This window comes from Rattus norvegicus, chromosome 5 (assembly GCF_036323735.1).
Source record: "Rattus norvegicus strain BN/NHsdMcwi chromosome 5, GRCr8, whole genome shotgun sequence".
Lineage (NCBI taxonomy): Eukaryota > Metazoa > Chordata > Mammalia > Rodentia > Muridae > Rattus > Rattus norvegicus.
In genome coordinates, this window is record NC_086023.1 from 114,933,310 (window position 1) to 114,954,869 (window position 21,560).

The 21,560-nt window shown below is 42.1% G+C and overlaps 1 protein-coding gene across 13 annotated transcripts in view; it reads right to left on the reverse strand.

The window, feature by feature from the left end:
* The window catches only part of Mysm1 (myb-like, SWIRM and MPN domains 1), a 104,352-nt gene that overhangs the window by 56,198 nt on the left and 26,594 nt on the right, over window positions 1–21,560 (reverse strand). For 9 of the 13 annotated variants that reach the window (XM_039111107.2, XM_063288579.1, XM_008763911.4 and 6 more), the window contains 2 exons: window positions 8,950–9,076; window positions 2,315–2,482 (listed from right to left, as the gene is read on the reverse strand). In XM_039111107.2, the coding sequence (XP_038967035.1) occupies window positions 2,315–2,376 (62 nt within the window). In that variant the 5' untranslated portion in view covers window positions 2,377–2,482; window positions 8,950–9,076. Of the gene's footprint in view, window positions 1–1,803; window positions 2,497–8,949; window positions 9,077–21,560 lie in introns of those variants that run through there. The other 4 variants (XM_063288580.1, XM_006238409.5, XM_063288582.1 and 1 more) reach the window with 4 other exon arrangements.

Genomic DNA, 21,560 nt, shown 5'->3' on the forward strand with positions numbered 1-21,560 from the left:
TAGGGAAACAAAAACAAGTATTAGGTTGAATCTGAGGAAGTGTGTGTTTGTGCATCAGAATGTCAGGGTAGCAAAACATCAACCTAACAGAAATTAAGTCATGAGAAATGCTAGGCTTGGAGACGTCACTAGGAATGTGTCACTGAGCACAAGTCTTATGGCAAAACACCTTTCCTCAACTAGGGAAAAGCCTACAGAAAAGGAAGATGAGAACAAAGGATAGTTGAAGGAAAACCAAATTGCAGTGTTTTATTTTAGTACCTAGCTTCAGTAAATGCTCAAAATTTGTATGGTTTCAAACTAATCTTTAAGAGTTCCTTAAATGCTACTTTTCTCTATAACACCATACCTCAAGGGGTAAATTCACACTTAATTCAACATGATTCAAACTCTGGCATTACAGGGCACCATTCCACAAGCAATGTCAGAGGTGCTCCATAACCAGTGGCTGACATCAGAAACCTTCATAATCCTGCTTGCATGATACATGAAAAAAACAAAAGAAAGAAAGGAAGAAAGAAAAGGAAAGCAAAGACAGGACATGCCTGCTCCTTAGTATGGTGGAGAAGAAAGTTTATTGTAGATAAAAGGGAGAGCATCCACAGCGGTGGGGAATTCTCAGAGCATCCAGATCACGTGAACATGAGCCTGAACTGGACCATGTAAGGAGAATGCAGAGAGAAGATGCAACCAAGAGAGGCCGGCTGAGCCAAGAGACTGTCCAATGGAGTAAAGGATAGATCAAAACAGACAGACAACCAAAATGGCTGCATTATATAGAGAAGGGCAGCTGGGGGAGGGCAGCCCAACTTCTGGGCTGAAGAAAATAGGGCAGGGGACAGGGTATGCCAGCCATGCTCTGCAAAAGGCAGGGACTAAGGGATGCTGGGAGAACCTGGAGGCCAGGTGCATTGTAATATATGAATAGCACTTCATTTATCCCTGCTTAGAGACCTAACATTTGAGGTTAACATTACAAATGCCACCAGTAGACCCAAGTGTCAAGAAAACGGTACAAGAAAAAGAGACAAAAAACTAAACACAATCAGAAAAGTTAAGACGAACACTTGAAAGAGGCACAGAATCAATGCTTTCAGGTAAGGCTCACTCAACCCAAGGTGAATTCCTTCCTCTATGAACTCCAAACTGTGCTTGACCACTTAGCTCACTGATACACAAAAATCACAAACTCACAAGCACTTGTTCAAGACTGAAAAATTACACCAACATAAATAAAGTTCTTGCTATCTCAGGCTATCCGAATAACTTTTGGACTTCTCTACCTAAGAACTTTAGAGAAAATAATTATATGAAGTTAACTACCCCTCATTTTTTTTTAAAAAATCACATTTTAAGAGCTCACTGGCTATTTTTAAATGCTCCTTATTTTGGTGTCTCACAGAGGACCTGAAGTCTACAAACAAGCAGCCCTCCTGTCAAATGAATTATACAGGCCAGAAATGGAGCAGTATTAGTAACACCAGGTAGTTCAACAAAGTTCTAACGAAGTCGCTGACAAGTTACAGGTAATGTACCTGGCTGTATTTCCAACTCAGGTCTTCTGACCCCTACAGGAGATCCTATTCTGGCCCCCATTACTTAAAAGGACAAACACTGCTTACTGCTAAAGCAACATGCCAAAGCAGGTTCAGTTTAAAGTGACACTGCCAGTCCTGCGGGCACCGGTATTTAACAACATCCCTCACTGGGTCTTCTATTATCCCTAACACAGCAAAGAACACATCTGCTGAACATTTTACATATGCTAAAACATCTTTCATAATTATTTCATTCGATGCTTACAACAGTAAGATCGACATGTGATTCTTGCTTGGAAATGCCACAAATGCCTTGACAGTAAACAGGAAGAGCAAATGCAGAAGGCAAACATGAATTGTCCAACTCTAAAATCTGGATCCTTTAAGATAAGCTGCCTCTCTGCAAGTTTTCAACAACTTGTCCTGAGAAGCAGGATTCAAACCACTAGATCAAGGTCGCTTGCAGGGACGGGACCAAGTGTCTATGAAGTCAGGTCCTGTAGACTAGGCGCCAGGATTCAAGTTGCTTTGAGGAGCCTGAGACAAAGCGAATGCAGGAAGGAATCCGAAGTGAAACAGGTCCACTGCAACCCAGGAAGCGGAGACAAACAGTCCAACCCAGGGCACTAGGTCCACGCCCCGACCCGTGGACCCGGCCGACTTCCGGCCAGGAGCAACCCGGGTCCTGACGCCGTCCACACGGACCCTTGGCCAACCGCATCCTCCGGCCCTTGCCTAGCACAGCCCGGCCCGCAGGACCCCGCTCTGCGCCTCACCCCGGCTGTGCTGCCGCCGCCACATCTCCCTCCACATCCACATCCGCCTCCTCAGCTTCCATGACTGCACTTGACACAGGCGTACTCGTGAGATCCCGCGAGATGCGGCGGGTCGGGGGCGGGACCGGAGGCGGGGCCTGTGGTGTGGCGCACTTCCGGGGAAAGGTCCTGTCGCAAAAGACCAAGACACAGTGAAAGCTGCTTCCCTAGGGACAGAGTGTGGTATTTCACTTCTCCCACCTGTTACATGGGATTATTCACAGCAGATGGCTTTCCATTCAGGCGAGACACCCTGCTTTGTAAACTGTTCATGTGGCAGCCATTGACTCTGATTCAATTTCACACACACATACACACACGCACGCACACACACACGCGCACACAGGCACACCACACACGCACGCACACACACGCACGCACACACTCACACGCCTACCCGCCCCGCCCACCACAGTGAATTATTAGAATGACCCAGGGGAATAGATGCAGATTTCACGGATTTTATGTTATGGATAAGGAAATAGGTTCATAAAACTGACGTGATTGTTCAAACATACAGCTAGGTAGACCGGCCTTTTATACTGCCCTGAGGGGGTCACCATATACATACAAATCATTGTTGGAAACCTGTGAAGCAAAGAACTTAACGGGTTTCCAAGAAAACAGATACAACCTCTGCATTTCTCTGCCCTGAAATCTGTCTCTCATATAGTTAGAGTCTTCTCTGTCAGGACCGTGACTTCTTTAAGCACAAAGCCTGTCTGGTAGTCCTTATACTGACAGTGTTCAGTACGGTGTCTGGCACATAGTAGGAGTAAACGTTGGACAGGTAGTGTGTTGGGAACAAGCAAAAGAAACTTGTTTTAAGTACTACCATTTCGTTTTCATACTCCATTTAAACGTGGTGGTGGTGGTGGAGGGGAACTAAGTACAAGGTCCCCTGCCCTAGAGGCGCCGGGGGACTTCCTAGTACCTGGACAGCTTCTGTTGTAAGGAGACAGTTTTTTGAGTCCAGCCATCTCAGAGACAACTTATAAGGAAACAACTGTCTGAGTCTAGCCATCTCAGGGAAAGTTGTAAGGAGACAGTCGTCTGAGTCTAGCCATCTCAGGGAAAGTTGTAAGGAGACAGTCGTCTGAGTCTAGCCATCTCAGGGAAAGTTGTAAGGAGACAGTCGTCTGAGTCCAGCCATCTCAAGGACAATCTCCAGCTTGCTACAGGGTCAAACTAAGTTCCTGTTTCCAGCCCAGGAACCAACTCCTATCCTGATTGGTGGAAACTCCCTTGCTCAACCCCTCATGTCAAAATATGATTGGACGAAGCTGCAGGCCGTGCTCTCCTTTGCTTTATGGTTTCATCCTTTAAATATGCTTTATGACCTCCCTTCAACTCCATTTCCCGAGTCTGTTCTATGCACTACAGCCCTGATTGATCAGTAGTGGCTTGAATACAATATGTTTTTGTCATCTGCATTGACTCGGTGCTTGAGTTATGTTGGATCTAAGCAGCCCCATAACAAGTGAATGAAACAATAAAGTGAGTTTACTTCACACCTTAGCCAGAGAGTGTGATGGCAGGAAATGCAGGGGAAAAAATTTTAAAGTGAATACCCAGTGATTTGGAACTGAATAGTGTGAGTTTTACTTCTGGAGACAACCTGGAGCCACGTTTGTTTGTTTGTTTGCTTGCATGTGACAGAGGACTCCTCTAGTAATCAAAGCTAACAGGTCACCTGACACGGAATCGGCACTTAAAGGTGCCTGTTATATTTAATTGGGAAACGCAAAATAGAGACACCAGTCTCTAACCCAAGTTAAAAATAGCCAGAAAGAACTACCAGAGGGAATACTACAGTACCCATTACTCAGGCAGAGCCAGGGATGGTGCCTGTTTGCACTTCACGTATGAGGAGCTGAGGAAACCTTGAGCAGACGTCTTAGGACCGATTGGAATCCCAGGTGAGTGTGTATTGTGAGATGTGTTCAGCCATGTTAAATAGCCAAAGCCGTAGTCACATGGGACAGACATCTCTGTAGGGCTCAGGCTTCGAATGGCAACGCTTCCTGTGGTCCAAGTATGAGAGTTTATGAACAATTGACCAGTGTGCAAACGCTAGCAAGTGCAGAGTCTTCTTCCTCCAGGATGTTTACAGCCCGAGAATGCTTCCTTGCCAGGACCTCCTAGAAACTAACCTACGTCCCTGTGCTGTACATAGCTGTGCAGAGGCTCTGTGTTTTGGGCTCTGTGTTGTGGGTATGGTTGGCTCTACTCCATCAGAGTGGCCTCGGCCCACCTGACCCAGCTCTTCTGTGTATACATCTGTGGTTTTTTTCCTTTTTCTTTTTTAGATTTCTGTCTCTCTAATCCCTCATCACCCAGTCTTGTTTCAAGGTCCATACCCATGCAGGGAAGCAGCACAGACTAGAAATTCTTATCACTTATTGGATAGACAATATGAAGGATATACCCTATGTAGTAAGAGCTGTGGGGTAGATAGGAAATTGCTTTGGAACTGCCTAGCAAACCTTAAACCAAAACCTGAAAGGATTAAACTGTTTCTAGGTGACTTAACTTCATTATCACCTTCAGGCAGTATGCAGAAATAGAAGAATAAGAGGTATTCAGCAAGTTGGTTACACTAAAACACTAAGGTTATGGTGTCTGGCATCCAATAGTTACACATTCAAAGAAGTAAAATATAAGCCACGGGAAAGACGTTGTTTCCACTGAAATCCATTTGTTTCTAACACAGATGTTAGAGTTACTATGCTTAGGACTTACTAGTCCAGCACTGACATGTGAGAGTCCCTATGCTAGATCACTAAACAGTGATTTTAATTGTGTTCTCTGTGTTTAAAACGTTACATAGAGACATGGAAAATATAGAAAGGATAACATTGAACCTTCGGAAATGGAAAGTATATTCCAGTCACAAATGAAACATTTGACGAAACTATTGGAAGAGTAGATATTCCTGAAGAAAGAATCAATCGACCTGATCACATAAGAAAATACACCATTCAAGTGAAATACACAATGTGATATAAATAAGTAAAAGCAGACACTGAGATGTTAAAGAAACAACTTCAAGCATCCCACTCTATATGCAAATAGAATCTCTGGGAAGCAGGTCAGGAAAGCATTTGAGAAAATAATGACTGAAGACATCTCATATTTTGAGTAAAATAATAAATTAATAGATTTCAATAACTCTACAGACAAAACATGATACTGTACTAAGGTCAATTATAATTGAACTGCTCAAAACCAGTAGACAAAGGCTTCCCTTTGACAGTAAATTTCTTGTAGAGAAAGATAAAACCAAGAAAGTTGTAAAGCAATATGCTTAAAGTATAAGGAGAAAAACAGTCAACATAAAGATTCTAAGAAACAAACCTTCCAAGATCAGGACTCAGAGACTTTGTTTTGTTTTGAGACAGGGAGGGCTTGCTCTGTAGTAGAGACTTGCCGTGAACTCAAGATTCTCTGGCCTCTATAACCAGAGTGTTGGGATTACAGGCATGCACCTTTATTCCCAATAATAAGTTTTGAAAAATCAGTAAAATATGAAAGATTAAAATATTAAACAATATCCTTCAAGGAAAATTATTGAGATGAAGCAGGGGCTATATCAAAGAACAAGTAACACAGGATACATATATGAGAAGTGTGTGTGTGTGTGTGTGTGTGTCAGTATGCACTTTTCAGTGCATGCACTTTTCAGTGGCCAGAAGTGAATATTGAATGTCTTCATCTACCTGATATATATTCTACAATTCCCTACCTGATATATATTTATATATACATATATAGTATACACATACACATACATATCCATACAGTCTTTTGCTGAAGCAGGATCTCACAAATTCAGTGAGATTAGCTAGCCAGCCAGCCAGGTGTCTTTGCTTCCCCAGAGCAAGGCATATCCCACCAAACTCCACTTTTTACCTGGGTGCTGGGGATTTGATCTCAGGTCCTCATACTAAGCAGACACTTTACTGCCTGCATCATCTCTCTATTCCCATACGCAAGTCTTTCCCTTAGCATTTAAATCTAAAATTGCTGACTGTTACAAAATGTTAAAAAAAGCATGGCATACATGCCTGTCAAATCTGTGTCCTGGAGGTGGAGGCAGGAGGATCAAGGGCACATAGAGGTAATAATAAAAGTGATGATGATAATGATGTTGAGGATGATTATGAAGGTGGTGGTGGTGGTGGTCATGGTGTTGACGACGATAACTAATGAAGTATGAGAATCATAAAATATATGACATCAGTGTGTACAGTCTAAGAAGAAAGTTACCAACTTGACCACATCTGGAATCAACTAAAACCTAAAGCAGCTGGCCGTGCCTGTGAGGGTTCTTCTTGATTGGATTATCTGAGGTAGAAAGACCTCCCCTAAATCTGGGCCCTAACTTCTGGTAGCAGCCTACATAAAAGGACACAGAAGAAGAAAGCTTTTGGTTTTTGCCCTCACTCTCACTGGCAACTTTATCTATGCTGCTGGTGAGGCTTCACTGGTATTAGAACGCCATTCTTCAGGATTCCAGTAGACTGAAGACCACTAGCTGCCTAGGAGTCCTCTGGGACGCCAGCACCAGATTGGGACTGCTGTGATATCCAGTCTCATGGACTGAGCAACTAGCAGATTTTAGGCCTTTCCATCAGAAGACAGCCACGGTTGGGCTATCCAAAGCACAGCCTGAAGGTACTCTAATACAGGTACGCATGCGCATGCGCGCACACAACCATACGCACTCACGCACGCATGCACTCATGCTTATACCCATGCTGTCATTTCTATTCATTTAGAGAATCCTGACTAGTACCCTGCCCCATGTTGGGAGGAGGAAACAAAGATCTTGAAATTTACTGTTCCCTGACTAACAAGTTCCAGAGCTGACACTCCAGTGTCCCTCACTCAACTCTTTCCAAGCCTCTGGCTGTGGTGTACGTTCATATTACAGTGGAGATATTTTGCAATAGTTCGTGATTTGGTAGTTTGCCATTTGGTTTAAAATTAAATAATAACCTGGTGATTTTCTAGTATGAGGTACTTAAATCCAGAAATGAAGAAAGAGTATATTTTGTGGCATGGAATCTTTTCATGAGTTTCTACATCTTCTGTAAGCACCAGTGTCCTGTTTGCATTGTTGATTTGAAAATGTTAACAGGAGGCTTCATCCTACAAACCTTCGTGGATGTTGCTAGAGAAATGTTTAATCAATAAAGTCTCGATCTCATTTCTTGCCTATAGTACTTTTAACCCCACTAGACAGACAGCTTATTCCTGTGTTGTTTCTCTTCTAATGAATACAAAAGATCACTGTGTTTGTACTGGAAAACAAAGTATAACTGGAAAATTGCAATTTTAATCCATAAATTCTGACACGTTAGTGCTTATGCTAATTAGTTTGGATTCCAAAGTGCTTTAAGAGCACAAAGTGTCATGCAAATGCTCTCATACAATTATTTCCTTATGAATGAAACTGTCAGCTAAATGGTTGCCAGAGATGTAAAAGAATTCCCATCTTCAAAACACAATAGCTAATGAGCAGAGAGGAAGCCCACCCTATCTATCCAGAGGTGACAAAGCAGATGAATGCAGACACAGACTTGTGGACTACCCTTGGCAAGCATTAGATATGGCTTGAGTTTTTCCAGGAAATGAAGCTGCATCCCCCCCTCCCTTTTCCCTCGCCAATTCCCTGAAATCACATAAGGTAGCTACTGAAAATGCTGTTTTCAATATGTCGTGAGAAATGTTTGCCAATTCCCTCCTGATATTTTAATTATAGCAATGATACAGCCACGTGACATTAGTTGGAGGAGAATAAAAAGAGCCAACAGCAATAAGCTCCTACTGTGTGCCAGGCATTTTATGTACATTCTTTCTTTACAGGCAGACAACAGTTTTCTGAGGTAGGAATTGTTTCTCTTTGCAGATGTGTTAACTGGGGCTCAGGGCAGGCAAGCAATTTATCCAAAGAAAGGTAGCTTATAGTCATTTCATTATTTCACGGAGTCTTGAGTACCAATAGCATCATGCTGACTTAAACCCTTTCTTCCCACAACCCCCAGTGGCAGGTGTAGCTCCAGATGAGTGGGCATAGACAGGCTTGGGGCATGTTCCAATCTTGAAGCCAAGAGGATTCAGTTCCATTAGGATCACAGGCCATAAGGAGGAATGGTGACCCTCAAACCAAAATGAGGCTATATTTTCACAGAAGAGGACAAAGATGCCAGACAGGTAAATCAACAAATGCCCTCTGTACTGTTCTGTGCATAATTCCCCTCTGTTCCGCTGTCAACACTAGAGACTGTGTTTGTGTTACATCAGGAAAGCTACTCAACCTCTATATGTTTTGGTTTCATCACTTCTAAAATGAAAATGATTAAATAGTTTTTAAAAAAAGATAGTGTCTTCCAGAACTAACACTATTTGATAATACGTTCACCTCCTAGATACTTAGTGAACAAGGACTGTTGGTGTTTACTGGGGTTTGTGTGTAGTTGCCAATCAGTTATGTGTGAACCATAATCAAAATGTTCTTCTGCCTGGACTCTGGACTCAGTACCCCATTCCCGGCCTGTGTGGATTCTACATTTCCTTTTCTATTTACTTACTAATGGACATTTGGTTTAGGTGTCCTTCTTGCCTTTAAAATGGCTGCCAGCTGTGTTCGGCTCTGGGTTACTGCAGCCATCCTGGAGTTCTGGCCCAGAGTTGCCACTACGTCCTTCAAATTTTTCTCTAAAAGAAGTCAGAAATCAAAATTAATTTTGATTTGTGAACACTAATTCAAAATTTTATAAATGATCGCATCAAATAAACATTTTTGTACACTAACTGTTGGCCGATTCTTTTTCCTTTTTCTTTTTCTGATGTTATGTGTAAGGTGTCACTTTTCCTTGGTCCACATATCTGTCTGGCCCACTATTGTAAGCATCATGAAGTTGGGAGGTAATTTTGTCTACTCTGAATCTATATCATCTAGCACATTGCCTATATAGTGGGCACATTGTGGGGTTTATTGACTTAATCCAGGTTGAATAAGACCTGGATTTAAAAAAAAACTAAAAAAAGTATTCATTTTTATTAATTTAATTTGTGTGTGTGAAAGAGAGAGGCAGGGAGGGAGAGAGAGGGAGGGACACAGACAGACAGACAAGACAGACCTGTATGTGCTTATGTGTAGTGGTCAGAGGACAACTTGGGAAAGTTGGTTCTTTCTTTCTACCATGTGGGTTCTGTGGATTAAACTGTGCTCACTGGGATGGGAAGCAATCACCTTTACACACTAAATCATCTCTCTGGTCCCCTAATATGTATTTTATAAAAACAAAAAATGAGGAATTGATACCTTAAGGTAGCCACTAGAGAAAACAGACAATAACAGGTGTGACACAGCACATGGAGTCACTGGACCACTTGTGCTTTGTTGCTGAAACTTGAAATGGTGGCACCATTATGAAAAATAGTATGACTGACCAGCAAGAAAATTAGAAATAAAATTAATATGTACTCTAGTAATTTGACTTCTGAGTATGTATATTCAAAAACTTGAAAGCAGAAATTTCAAACATTTTTACACCAGTTTTCTAAAAGTATTATAATATTGAAGAGATAGAAGCAATTCAAATGTCCATTAGTAAGTAAATAGAAAAGAAAATGTGAAATACAGATACAATAGAATATTACTTAGTCTTAAGGGGAAAGAAATCTCAAAGTATTGTTGGCTTTTTGTTTTTAATTTTTATTTATTTTATGTATATGAGTACATCGGTGCTACATTCAGACACACCAGAAGAGGGCATGGGATTCCACTAGAGATGGTTATGAGCCACCACGTGGTTTCTGGGAATTGAACTCAGGACCTCTGGGAGAGCAGCCAGTGCTCTTAACCACTGGGCCATCTGTCTAGTCCCAGTATTGTTTTGTAACTGGCTTATCTCACTGTGCTAAATGAGACAAGTTAATTATGTAACGTGAGACAAGCCGGATACAAAACACAGATACTGTGATACCTGTGTGGACTTCAAGTGCTCTCAGATTCCTAGAGAAATAAAATATGATTATAATTTTGAGAGATTGGGGGCAAGAGAAATGTGGAGCTGGTGTTTTATGGACACAAACCTTCTGTTTTTAAAGATGAAAAGAATTCTGTAGATGGACGGCAGTAATGGCTGTGTGTTGGGAATGTACTGAACGCACTTCACATGTGCTAGAATTTATTTTGCCAGAATTTAAACAGTGAAAATAAAATGGTGATCCAGCGCTGAAAAGAGAAGTGGACACACATTTCCATCCCTAACCCGGAAACTCCTTCCAAGTGATAACCATTTGTAAATTGTTTCCTCCAAGAGAGTCTCACTGGGGAAACAAAGTGTTCTTAACGTAGGCTGCATGATAGGCATCAGGAAACGAAGGTAGTTCCTTGTCTCACAATGTTATATCAGGGCTCTTTCTTTTCTTTAAAATATTTTAAACTTTATTATTGTTTATTTTATCGCTATATATTCTTTCTTTTCTCATTTTACTCTGCATGTCCTTTGTGTTTATATATTATAGCTTCCAGTTCAGTGATTTTATGGAATTCCTGGGTATGTGAGTGTCTCTGTCTCTTGTCTCTTCATGGGCTCTTTTCCTTCTGTTTGTTTGCCCAATTCCAACATGTTAGTTTTTGTTTTCTTATGGTTTTTACATTATTTTAGTATTATCCCTCATAAGCCTGTTTATTTTCTAGTAAGATACGGAAACCTGGTGGATCCAGATGTGAGGAGAGGCAATGGGGAGCTGGGAGGAGTACAGGGATATGTTGTGTAATCAGGATATGTTGTGTGAGAAAAAGAAATCTATTTTTAATAAAAAAGAAAGTAAAAAAAATAAAGGGAGACAAAGAGCAAACAACTACGTTTAGGACAAGAACTCACTCAGGATTGTATTAAGGGACTCAGTGTCAATGTGAGCTTGTGCTGACTCCTGTTTCTGTATTGCACACTTGATAAACACACGCACCCAAAACCTAGTTTGGTGTCCTTCCCTTTGTTGAATATGAAACATCCTTTGTTCATCCTTAGGTTCTCTCTTTCCTATTATAACTCTGCACACTGTATGCCTGTGATCATCTGTTCCCATATGCACAGAAAGTCCTCAGGGCAGGTATGATGTTTAGATTCTCCATTTCTGGTCCATACTGGGTGATCATCATTGTCTGAGAAGCAAATGCATCCCATCTCCTCTACATTATGAAGTACATTGCTGATGTCAAGCCTTCAGATAATCAATTTAGTTCTGTATTTCACTGATTAGCCAATTCATTCCAAACTCCATCCAGAACGCTTGGGATATGTCATAAAGAAAGACAATGTTAACTATATGGACATCGCTCACTTCCTAGAAGCAGATGAGAAATAAGCAACAGGCATAGTAAGCTTATGTATTCGTGGGGAGGACATTGTGTAGGAAAGGAGACCAGGGGTTCAGAGGGCTGGGGAACTAGCAGTTCTAAATAAGACTCCTAGGGAGTCTTAACTGTTCAACGGTGAATGTCAAGTGGATGGAATCACTAGTGTGAATGCTTCAGGCTGAGATGTGCCTGGGAGAAACAGCAAGGTGGAAATGAGCAAGGGGATGATGTTGGTGGGGGCTGGGTAGTACTGAGACAGAACCCATAGAACTTGGTGTTAGTGTATGCACTATTTATGCTTTTATTTTGAATAAATCAGTTTATGATAGGGATCTAATGAGATGAAGGATAGACTGTAGCTACAGTTCACTCATGTTTATTTAGGATTTTATACTGACTAGTCCTTAATATTACATGTATATATCCTATTTGTCAGGTTTCTTTTGGAAAAATAGACAGCATATGTACCCAACAGTATTGTGAAAATAATTCCTTTCCTTATAAGTGTGTATTTTTTTTTTACATCAACTGTCTTCTCAGCCCCCAATTTTTGCCTACTTTCTTTTCTTTCAAAAAGCTTCCTTGAACAATCAATCAACTTCTTAGGATAGAGCTCCTGCTATAACATTTCTTCTTTGTCAAATACCTTTGGCAAAAAAGAACCCCACCACATGTAGTCGGCGGTATAGTTAAAATAATTCCTTTTCCCTATAACTGGGGGTCTTTGTTTATATCAATTTTGTTTTCATTCCCCCTTTTTGAAGCTTGCTTGTATAATCAACTAATTAAGATAGAGTGGCCATTATGTGATCTATTAATTTAAATGTACATTTTTAGCCACAGAGGTACTAGAGGGTGTGATTGTCCTGGGTACGTCCACCAAGGTGAACAAGAATTTGTTGACGCTTCTAAGTCCATAGTCAAAAAGCCACAACACAGCAGGACAAGCACTCTGAAGTAGAAGCCTATGGCTGGTCCAATGGAGGGCAACTGATCAGGCAAGTTAAGTCTAGGATGTTAGACACCTCTTTTCTTGTCCCCTTTATCGGCATACCCTTTAGATGGTGACTAGTTTTACCCCAGTACAACCCGGCAGCTCTGATCATCTCTTACTTTCTCCATCAGGGGGTTCTCTAATGTATGTGCAGCCAAAAGAGCAAGAACATTAATATCCCTAGAGGTGGTAACCAGGAAACAATGGGGGTGGGGAGTAGAAGCAGAAGGATAAATCGTCGCCCAACAGATAACATTTCAAAGGCCAAATGGTGCTTAGAGGGCAGGTCCCCGGGTGCCCACGGATGGGACTGATGCAGAAACTAGCTCTAATACTGACTTCCCTCACCCTTTCATCCTGACAGCCTGCTCTCCTGATGTTTGAGATCATTTCTTAAATTCATGACTGTCTTCAAGTTCTGACTTGGCTTTACCTTCCTGGAGAAGCCTAAGCTAACACCGTGAATAGGCCTGGGTTTTGGATGGTGCACATGGAATTTCCGAGTGGGAGACAGTGACAGGGCATTCCAGAAAAAGGACAAAGAAGAGCAATAATGAGCTCTGAGAAGTACAAGATGTGTTTAGAGGTTGGCAGGAATCAGGAGGAGGCTGTGGAAAATGGAGGGCTTGTGAAGGACTAAATGGTTGGAAGATCTCTCAGTGGAGAACTACCTGGCAGATATACTGAGTTCGGAATATTGGAATTTGATTATCTGAAGTTCTGTTGCCTGGGTGTTTATTCTTAACGTTTGAGAACCATGTTTGAGAAAGAATTGTACAAGAAATTTGAGTTGTGTAGTCAGGGCAAAATTGAATATTTAGGCAAAATAACCAAATTTTGGAAAATGAAATTGTTCTTTTTATGTATATATTATCTCTTTGTGAGTAAAGTTATCTGCACCTATATCATTGTGCCTGAAAATTTCAAGTCAAGAAAATAGCTGACAGGAACTGGATATAGATCTCTCCTGAGAGACACAGCCAGAATACAACAAATACATAGGTGAACGCCAGCAGCAAACCACTGAACTGAGAATGGGACCCCCATTGGAGGGATCTTAGAAAGGACTGAAAGAGGGGTTGGGGATTTAGCTCAGTGGTAGAGCGCTTGCCTAGCAAGTGCAAGGCCCTGGGTTCGGTCCCCAGCTCCGAAAAAAAGAAAAAAAAAAAAAGAAAGGACTGAAAGAGCTTGAAGGGGCTTGAGACCCCATATGAACAACAATGCCAACCAACCAGAGCTTCCAGGGACTAAGCCACTACCCAAAGACTATACATGGACTGACCCTGGGCTCCAACTTCATAGGTAGCAATAAATAGTCTAGTAAGGGCACCAGTGGAAGGGGAAGCCCTTGGTCCTGCCAAGGCTGGACCCCCACTGAATGGGATTTTGTGGGGAGGGCGGTAATGGGAGGAGGATTGGGAGGGGAACACCCATATAGAATGGGAGGGGGTTTAGGGGAATGTTGTCATGGAAACCGGGAAAGGGAATAACATTTGAAATGTAAATAAGAAATACCCAATTTAATAAAGATAGAAAAAACAACAACAATAACCCCCAAAAAAACAAAAAAAAAACAAACAAACAAACAAACAAAGAAAATCACCATCCCTAACCTCCTGCTGTATTACAGAGCAATAGTGATAAAAACTTTGGTATTAGTACAGAGGCAGACAGGTAGATCAATGGAATAGAATTGAAGATCCAGAAATGAACCCTCACACCAATGGTCAGTTGATCTTTGACAAAGAAGCTAAAACCATCCAGTGGATAAAAAGACAGCATTTTCAACAAATGGTGTTGGTTCAACTGGACGTCAGCTTGTAGAAGAATGTAAATCAATCTATTCTTATCACCCTGTACAAAGCTCAAGTCCAAGTGGAACAAGGAACATCAAACCAGATACACTCAAACTAATAGAAGAGAAAGTGGGTAAGAGTCTGGAATACATGGGCACAGGGGAAAATTTCCTGAACAAAGCACCAACGGCTTATACTCTAAGATCAAGAATCGACAAATGGGACCTCATTAAATTGTAAAGCTCCTGTAAGGCAAAGGACACTGTCATTAGGACAAAATAGCAACCAACAAATTGGGAAAAGATCTTTACATTCAATAGAGGGCTAATATCTAATATATACAAGAACTCAAGAAGTTAGACTCCAGAGAATAAAATAACCCTTTTAAAAAGTGAGCTACAGAGGAATGCCGAATGGCTGAGAAACACCTAAAGAAATGTTCAACATCTTTAGTCATAAGGGAAATGCAAATCAAAACAACCCTGAGATTTCACCTCACACCAGTGCGATTGGCTAAGATCAAAAACTCAGGTGACAGCAGATGCTGGCGAGGTTGTGGAGAAAGAGGAACACTCCTCCATTGTTGGTGGGATTGCAGACTGGTAAAACCATTCTGGAAATCAGTCTGGAGGTTCCTCAGAAAATTGGACATTGAACTGCCTGAGGATCCAGCTATACCTCTCTTGGGCATATACCCAAAAGATGCCTCAACATATAAAAGAGACACGTGCTCCACTATGTTCATCGCAGCCTTATTTATAATAGCCAGAAAATGGAAAGAACCCAGATGCCCTTCAACAGAGGAATGGATACAGAAAATGTGGTACATCTACACAATGGAATACTACTCAGCTATCAAAAACAACGAGTTTATGAAATTCGTAGGCAAATGGTTGGAACTGGAAAATATCATCCTGAGTGAACTAACCCAATCACAGAAAGACATACATGGTATGCACTCATTGATAAGTGGCTATTAGCCCAAATGCTTGAATTACCCTAGATGCCTAGAACAAACGAAACTCAAGACGGATGATCAAAATGTGAATGCTTCACTCCTTCTTTAAATGAGGAAAAAGAATACCCTTGGCAGGGAAGGGAGAGGCAAAGATTAAAACAGAGACTGAAGGAACACCCATTCAGAGCCTGTCCCACATTTGGCCCATACATATACAGCCACCCAATTGGACTAGATGGATGAAGCAAAGAAGTGCAGACCGACAGGAGCCGGATGTAGATCGCTCCTGAGAGACACAGCCAGAATACAGCAAATACAGAGGCGAATGCCAGCAGCAAACCACTGAACTGAGAATAGGTCCCCTATTGAAGGAATCAGAGAAAGAACTGGAAGAGCTTGAAGGGGCTCAAGACCCCAAAAGTACAACAATGCCAAGCAACCAGAGCTTCCAGGGACTAAGCCACTACCTAAAGACTATACATGGACTGACCCTGGACTCTGACCCCATAGGTAGCAATGAATATCCTAGTAAGAGCACCAGTGGAAGGGGAAGCCCTGGGTCCTGCTAAGACTGAACCCCCAGTGAACTAGTCTATGGGGGGAGGGCGGCAATGGTGGGAGGGTTGGGAGGGGAACACCCATAAGGAAGGGGAGGGGGGAGGGGGATGTTTGCCCGGAAACCGGGAAAGGGAATAACACTCGAAATGTATATAAGAAATACTCAAGTTAATAAAAAAAAAAAAAAAGATCTTATCAAAAAAAAAAAAAGTGAGCTACAGAGCTAAACAAAGAATTATCAGCTGAGGAATATTGAATGGCTGAGAAGTACCTAAAGAAATGTTCAAAATCCTTAGTCATCAGGGAAATTCAAATCAAAGCTCTGAGATTCTACCTCACACCAGTTAGAATGGCTAAGATCAAAACTCAGGTAACAGCAGTTGCTGGCAAGGATGTGGAGAAAGAGGAACACTCCTCCATTGTTGGTGGGATTGCAGACTGGTACAACCATTCTGGAAATCAGTCTGGAGGTTCCTCAGAAAATTGGACATAGTACTACCTGAGGACCCAGCTATATCACTTCTGGGCATATAACTGAAGATGCTCCACCATATAACAAGGACACATGCGCCCCTATGTTCATAGCAGCCTTATTTATAATAGAAGCTGGAAAGGACCCAGAGATCCTTCAACAGAGGAATAAATATAGAAAATGTGGTACATTATTCACAATGGAATTCCATTCAGCTATTACAAACAATGACTTCATGAAATTATTAGGCAAATGGGTGGAACTATAAAATATCCCAAGTGAGGTAACCCAGTCACAGAAGAACACACATGGTATGCACTCACTGGTTATTATGCACTCAGTGGTTATTAGGGCATTCACAAACCACATGAAACTCAAGAAGAAGAAAGACCAAAGAGTGGATGCTTCAGACCTTCTTAGAAGAGGGAACAAAAATACTCATAGGAGGAAATATGGAGACCAAGTGTGGAGCAGAGACTAAAGAAAAGGTCATCCAGAGACTGCCCAACGAGGGGGATCCATCCCATGTACAGATACCAAACTCAGACAATATTGTGGTTGTCGAGAAGGATGCTGGCAGGAACCTGATATAGCTGTCTCCTGAGAGGCTCTGCCAGAGCTTGACAAATACAGAGGCGAATGCTCACAGCCAACCATTGAACTGGAAACGGGGTCTTCAATGGAGGAGTTAGAGAAAGGACTGAAGGAGCTAAAGAGGTTTGCAACCCCATAAGAAGAAAAACAATATCATCCAACCAGACCCCCCAGAGCTCCCATGTACTAAACCACCATCCCAAGAGTACACATGGATGGACCTATGGCTCCAGTAGCATATGTAGCAAGGGATGGTCTTGTCGGGCATCAGTGGGAGGAGAGGCCTTTGGTCCTGAGAAGGTTTGATGCCCCAGTGTAGGGGAATGTCAGGGCCAGGAGGTGGGAGGGAGTGCGTAGGTGGGTGAGGGAGCGCCCTTATAGTATCAGGGGGAGGGGGATGGGATAGCAGGTTTCTGGAAGGGAAGCCAGGAAAGGAGATAACATTTAAATTGTAAAGAAAAAAATCCAATAAAAGAAAAAATGTTTTTAAAAAAACAAACAAAAAATTAAAGGAGAAATAATAAAACCAGCATTTCCCAACTTCAAAAAAAATAAAAATACTCTAGGGAAGGAAGGAAGAACTTTTGCGTTTAAAAGGCTATTTCAAGCCTGTTTATCTTAACAAGGTTATATCTTATTAACAGCTACTGTATTTCATCAGATATAAACTTTATTGGAGCAGAAGTTACTCTTCCTTCTTGTGCTGTGTGCCACTAAAACTGAAAAGAGTAAACCAGGCCACTATGCTTTGACACAAGATGGGTGGGACTTCAGAGACCCGAGAAACATGGTGGTTTATTAAAGACTTTAATTTCATTCTCTCATCTGTTCGGACTATTGGAGGCAGGGTTCTACTTCATGCAACTGTAACTCTCTCTAATTCTTTGTTCAGTTTTTGATATAAAGCAGGTGCTATGGTTTAGTGGTTTGAATGTGACTGGCCCCTCTAAGTTCATATATTTGTATTTTTGTCCCTAGTTGATTTGAGAAGGATTGGAGGGGTTAGGAGGTGTGACCTTCTTGGAGGAAGCGTGTCACTGGTGTTGGGCTGTGAGGTTTCAAAAGCCTGAGACCCAGTGTCTCTTTTTATGCCTGCTGCTTGTGAGTCAGGATGTAGAGCTCTCAGCTTCTTTTCCAGCACCATGCCACCCAACGTGTCACCATGCTCTCTGCCATGATAATAGACTAACCCTCTGAAACTGTAAGCTAGCCCCCAATTAAATGGCTTTATAGGTTGCCTTGGTGTTTCATCCCAACAATAGAACGGTAACTAGGGCAGAAGTACTCTAATATTTGTTGAACTAAACTGAACATGTCTCCATTTTGTATATATTTTGACATAGTTCCTGATCCTGTCTCAGACACAGACATTTTTTTTCGGGGTGAAAATGTCATCGTCTAGCTCTAGAGTAATGAAATGGACTAGTAATATTTAGCATCAACAAAAGCCTCACATCAGCCTGAGATCTCAGAGGGCAGAAGGTTTTCTTCAATGTGTTCATGTGTGGTTGTCTCCGTGTCATGGTTTGTTTCCAGTTACATAAGAAACCTCAAGAGACCTCTTTGTAAGTCACTGTTTAGGTAAGTGGGTCGGTAAAAATAATTTCAAAAGCACAGAGGTTGTGTTAATTATTTGTTTTCGGATCTGTGCTTTAAAGAGTTAGCTAATTTTCCCAGCCCTTTGAAAGGGGGGAAAAGTTAGACATCAAGGAACTGTTCATATATATCTCCATGGTTTCCATTTAGTATGGGGAAGCATTTTCCAGGCCTCTGTTTGATCTAATTTCATGCTCACTGAAGCCCATTTCCATCTCAGTTACTGACACCTTGAACTTGTGATTTTCCTTTGTTAAGTAGACCAGATGACATTTGATAAGATTTTTGGCTTCTAGGCTGCCTGGCTCAGAAAGTGCATTAGGAAGATTCCACATCATTCTCCTTACTGATCCCACTAAGCCCCTGAAAATACACTATGACCACTACAATTTTCAGCTTTGGTCTGGACCCAGCATAAAAGAAGCCAGAGACTTGGAAGGCTCTGATGCCTGGGGTGCAGTATTTATATGTTATTAGCCCAGAACAGTCCCCCGTGCCCCTCCTCCCTTCGTTCTCTTCATCTTCCCATGTAGGCCTGGGGCCAAGACTGCCAGGACCCTGGGAAGGAGGGACAGAGCCATCTCAGATGCCCCCTAGGGGACACTGTAGACACTCCCTCCACCCTTACTTTACCACAGGGATTTAATTTTTTTTTTTTAAAGTTTTGGGAGAGAGAGCGGTCTCTCTTTGTAGTTAGGATAGACTTTGAACTCACAATCCTCTGTCTCAGTTTCCTGCCAGCTGAGATTATAAAGCATTCTGCTCACCCAGCTTCACTCTCTCTTTTGAATTTTCCATTTCTGGCTTGTTCGAATCTCAGCATTTAGATCCTCAGTATGGGAAAGGTGATGTTTGCTGGAGTGAAGAATGAATGGTGGTAGGGTGGAAGGGAGTATCTGAATTTCTGGCTTTGGTGCTAGGATGCATTCATAGTGTTCCTTTCGTAGGGATGGGTATGCTCTAAGTCCCCCAGATGTCTAGAACCATGGAATAATGTGTGTGTGTGTGTGTGTGTGTGTGTGTGTGTGTGTGTGTGTAAAATAAAAATTTACATTTCCTTTCAAACAAGCTTCTCTTTGGTTTTATGGTTTCTCTTTGACATAGCTGAACTTCCTGATTGCTACATTTGCATTTTGGGATTACTAAGTAAGATGAATTTTATCACCACAGTTGATGTTGCTGATCCCTGGCAGGTAGTATATATGCACAGTGTAGAAACGCTGTGTTACTGGGCAGGTAGCATACCCGTCTTGGAAATGCTAGATGAAGGGGTGATTCCTGCTTGGGCATAATGGAATAGGATGGCACAGGACTCTGTCATCCTCAGTCATGTGCAACTTAAAACACAAATTGTCTATTTTTGAATTTTGTATATCAGAAATTCAGTTGATTGCCAGCAATTGAAACCACACACAAGGGGACCAGTTTTTGTGCTTCCTGGGCTTCGGTTTCACCACCAGAATGTCAGGGGGCTTTTGGAAGGATGAAATGCTATGGGAGAAAACGAAGGTGATACAGGTGGAGAAAGCTCGGCCAGGTTACGGTGCACGGCACAGGTACCCTTTATATCTGAGCTCGTGTGGCTTTGCCCCCAGCCTACCCTCAAAGTGAGCTGAGCAGAAAGGCTCTAAAGCTGGAGAACAAACAAAAACAAGCCCCAAACTGGGTCTAATAAGTCCCTCTAGGACACACAAGCAGGAGGGTTTAAGACCTCATCAGCACTGTTTGACAGAAGCACACACATTCATTTCTGCTCCTGACAAATAGTCAGTTATGCCCGGAGCCAACCAGTTGGACAGGGACTTACATCAACTTTGGAGATCAAGTGGCCAGTGGCTCAAAGTCCTGCTCTGATTCCTCCTGACTCTCAAGCATTTGAGACCTGCATTGCTTTCTCTGTGCCCCATCTGTGTGCTCACGTTCCCTTGCCCAGAAAGGAAAGACAGAAAATCCTGGCATCCTGTCAGGACCACTGCTTACTGTTCTTTTTCTTCTCTCTTTTCCCTTTAATGCTCTCTCTTCATTTCCCACCTTTCCTCACTCTTGGTAAAACATCTCAAGGAAAGTGTCAACTCTAAGGACCAAGCTTCTTGCTACACCACATGTGGACTATATTTAGCTTCCCCAGACTGACACACAAGTCACCCAGTGGAGGAGTCTGGGATGACTGTTCTGCATGGATAGCATCCCTCCTCCCACTGTCTTCTCTATTTTCACACATAAAATACTAAGAGTAATCAGTCCTTTACACAGTGACTGCCTTTCCCCTGAAACTGATTTTCCTAGAGACCAGGATGAAAGCAACAGCATTTCTTATGACATAGCTTTGCCATTTCCAAAGCATGACTTCTGTTCCATTTGGCTGGTCAAGAAAGTAACTAGTTTAGGATGAAGGGGAGAACTAGATTCCATCTCTCCATGAGAGGAAGTGAAAAAAGCAACTCTTTACATTTCCTTAACAGGATTTCATCATGGAAACAAAAGAGCAGAAAAGCACAGTCTTTTGAAGTATGATCTTACGTGCACATTTTGTGAGTATGAGTGTTTTGCTTCCATGTATGTATAGATATTACATGTGTGCCTGGTGCTCAAGGAGGTCAGAAGAAGTCCTGAGCTTTCCTGGAACTAAAGTTCCCAACTGCTGTAAGCTGCCATGTGTGTGTTGGGAACCTGGGCTCTATGGAGGAACAGCACTCTTTTTTTTTTTTTTGTTCTTTTTCTTTCGGAGCTGGGGACCGAACTCAGGGCCTTACGCTTCCTAGGCAAGCGCTCTACCACTGAGCTAAATCCCCAACCCCTTACGTGCACATTTTGAATATCATACGGTTCTCACCAGGACTCCAGTATTATTAACTTCACC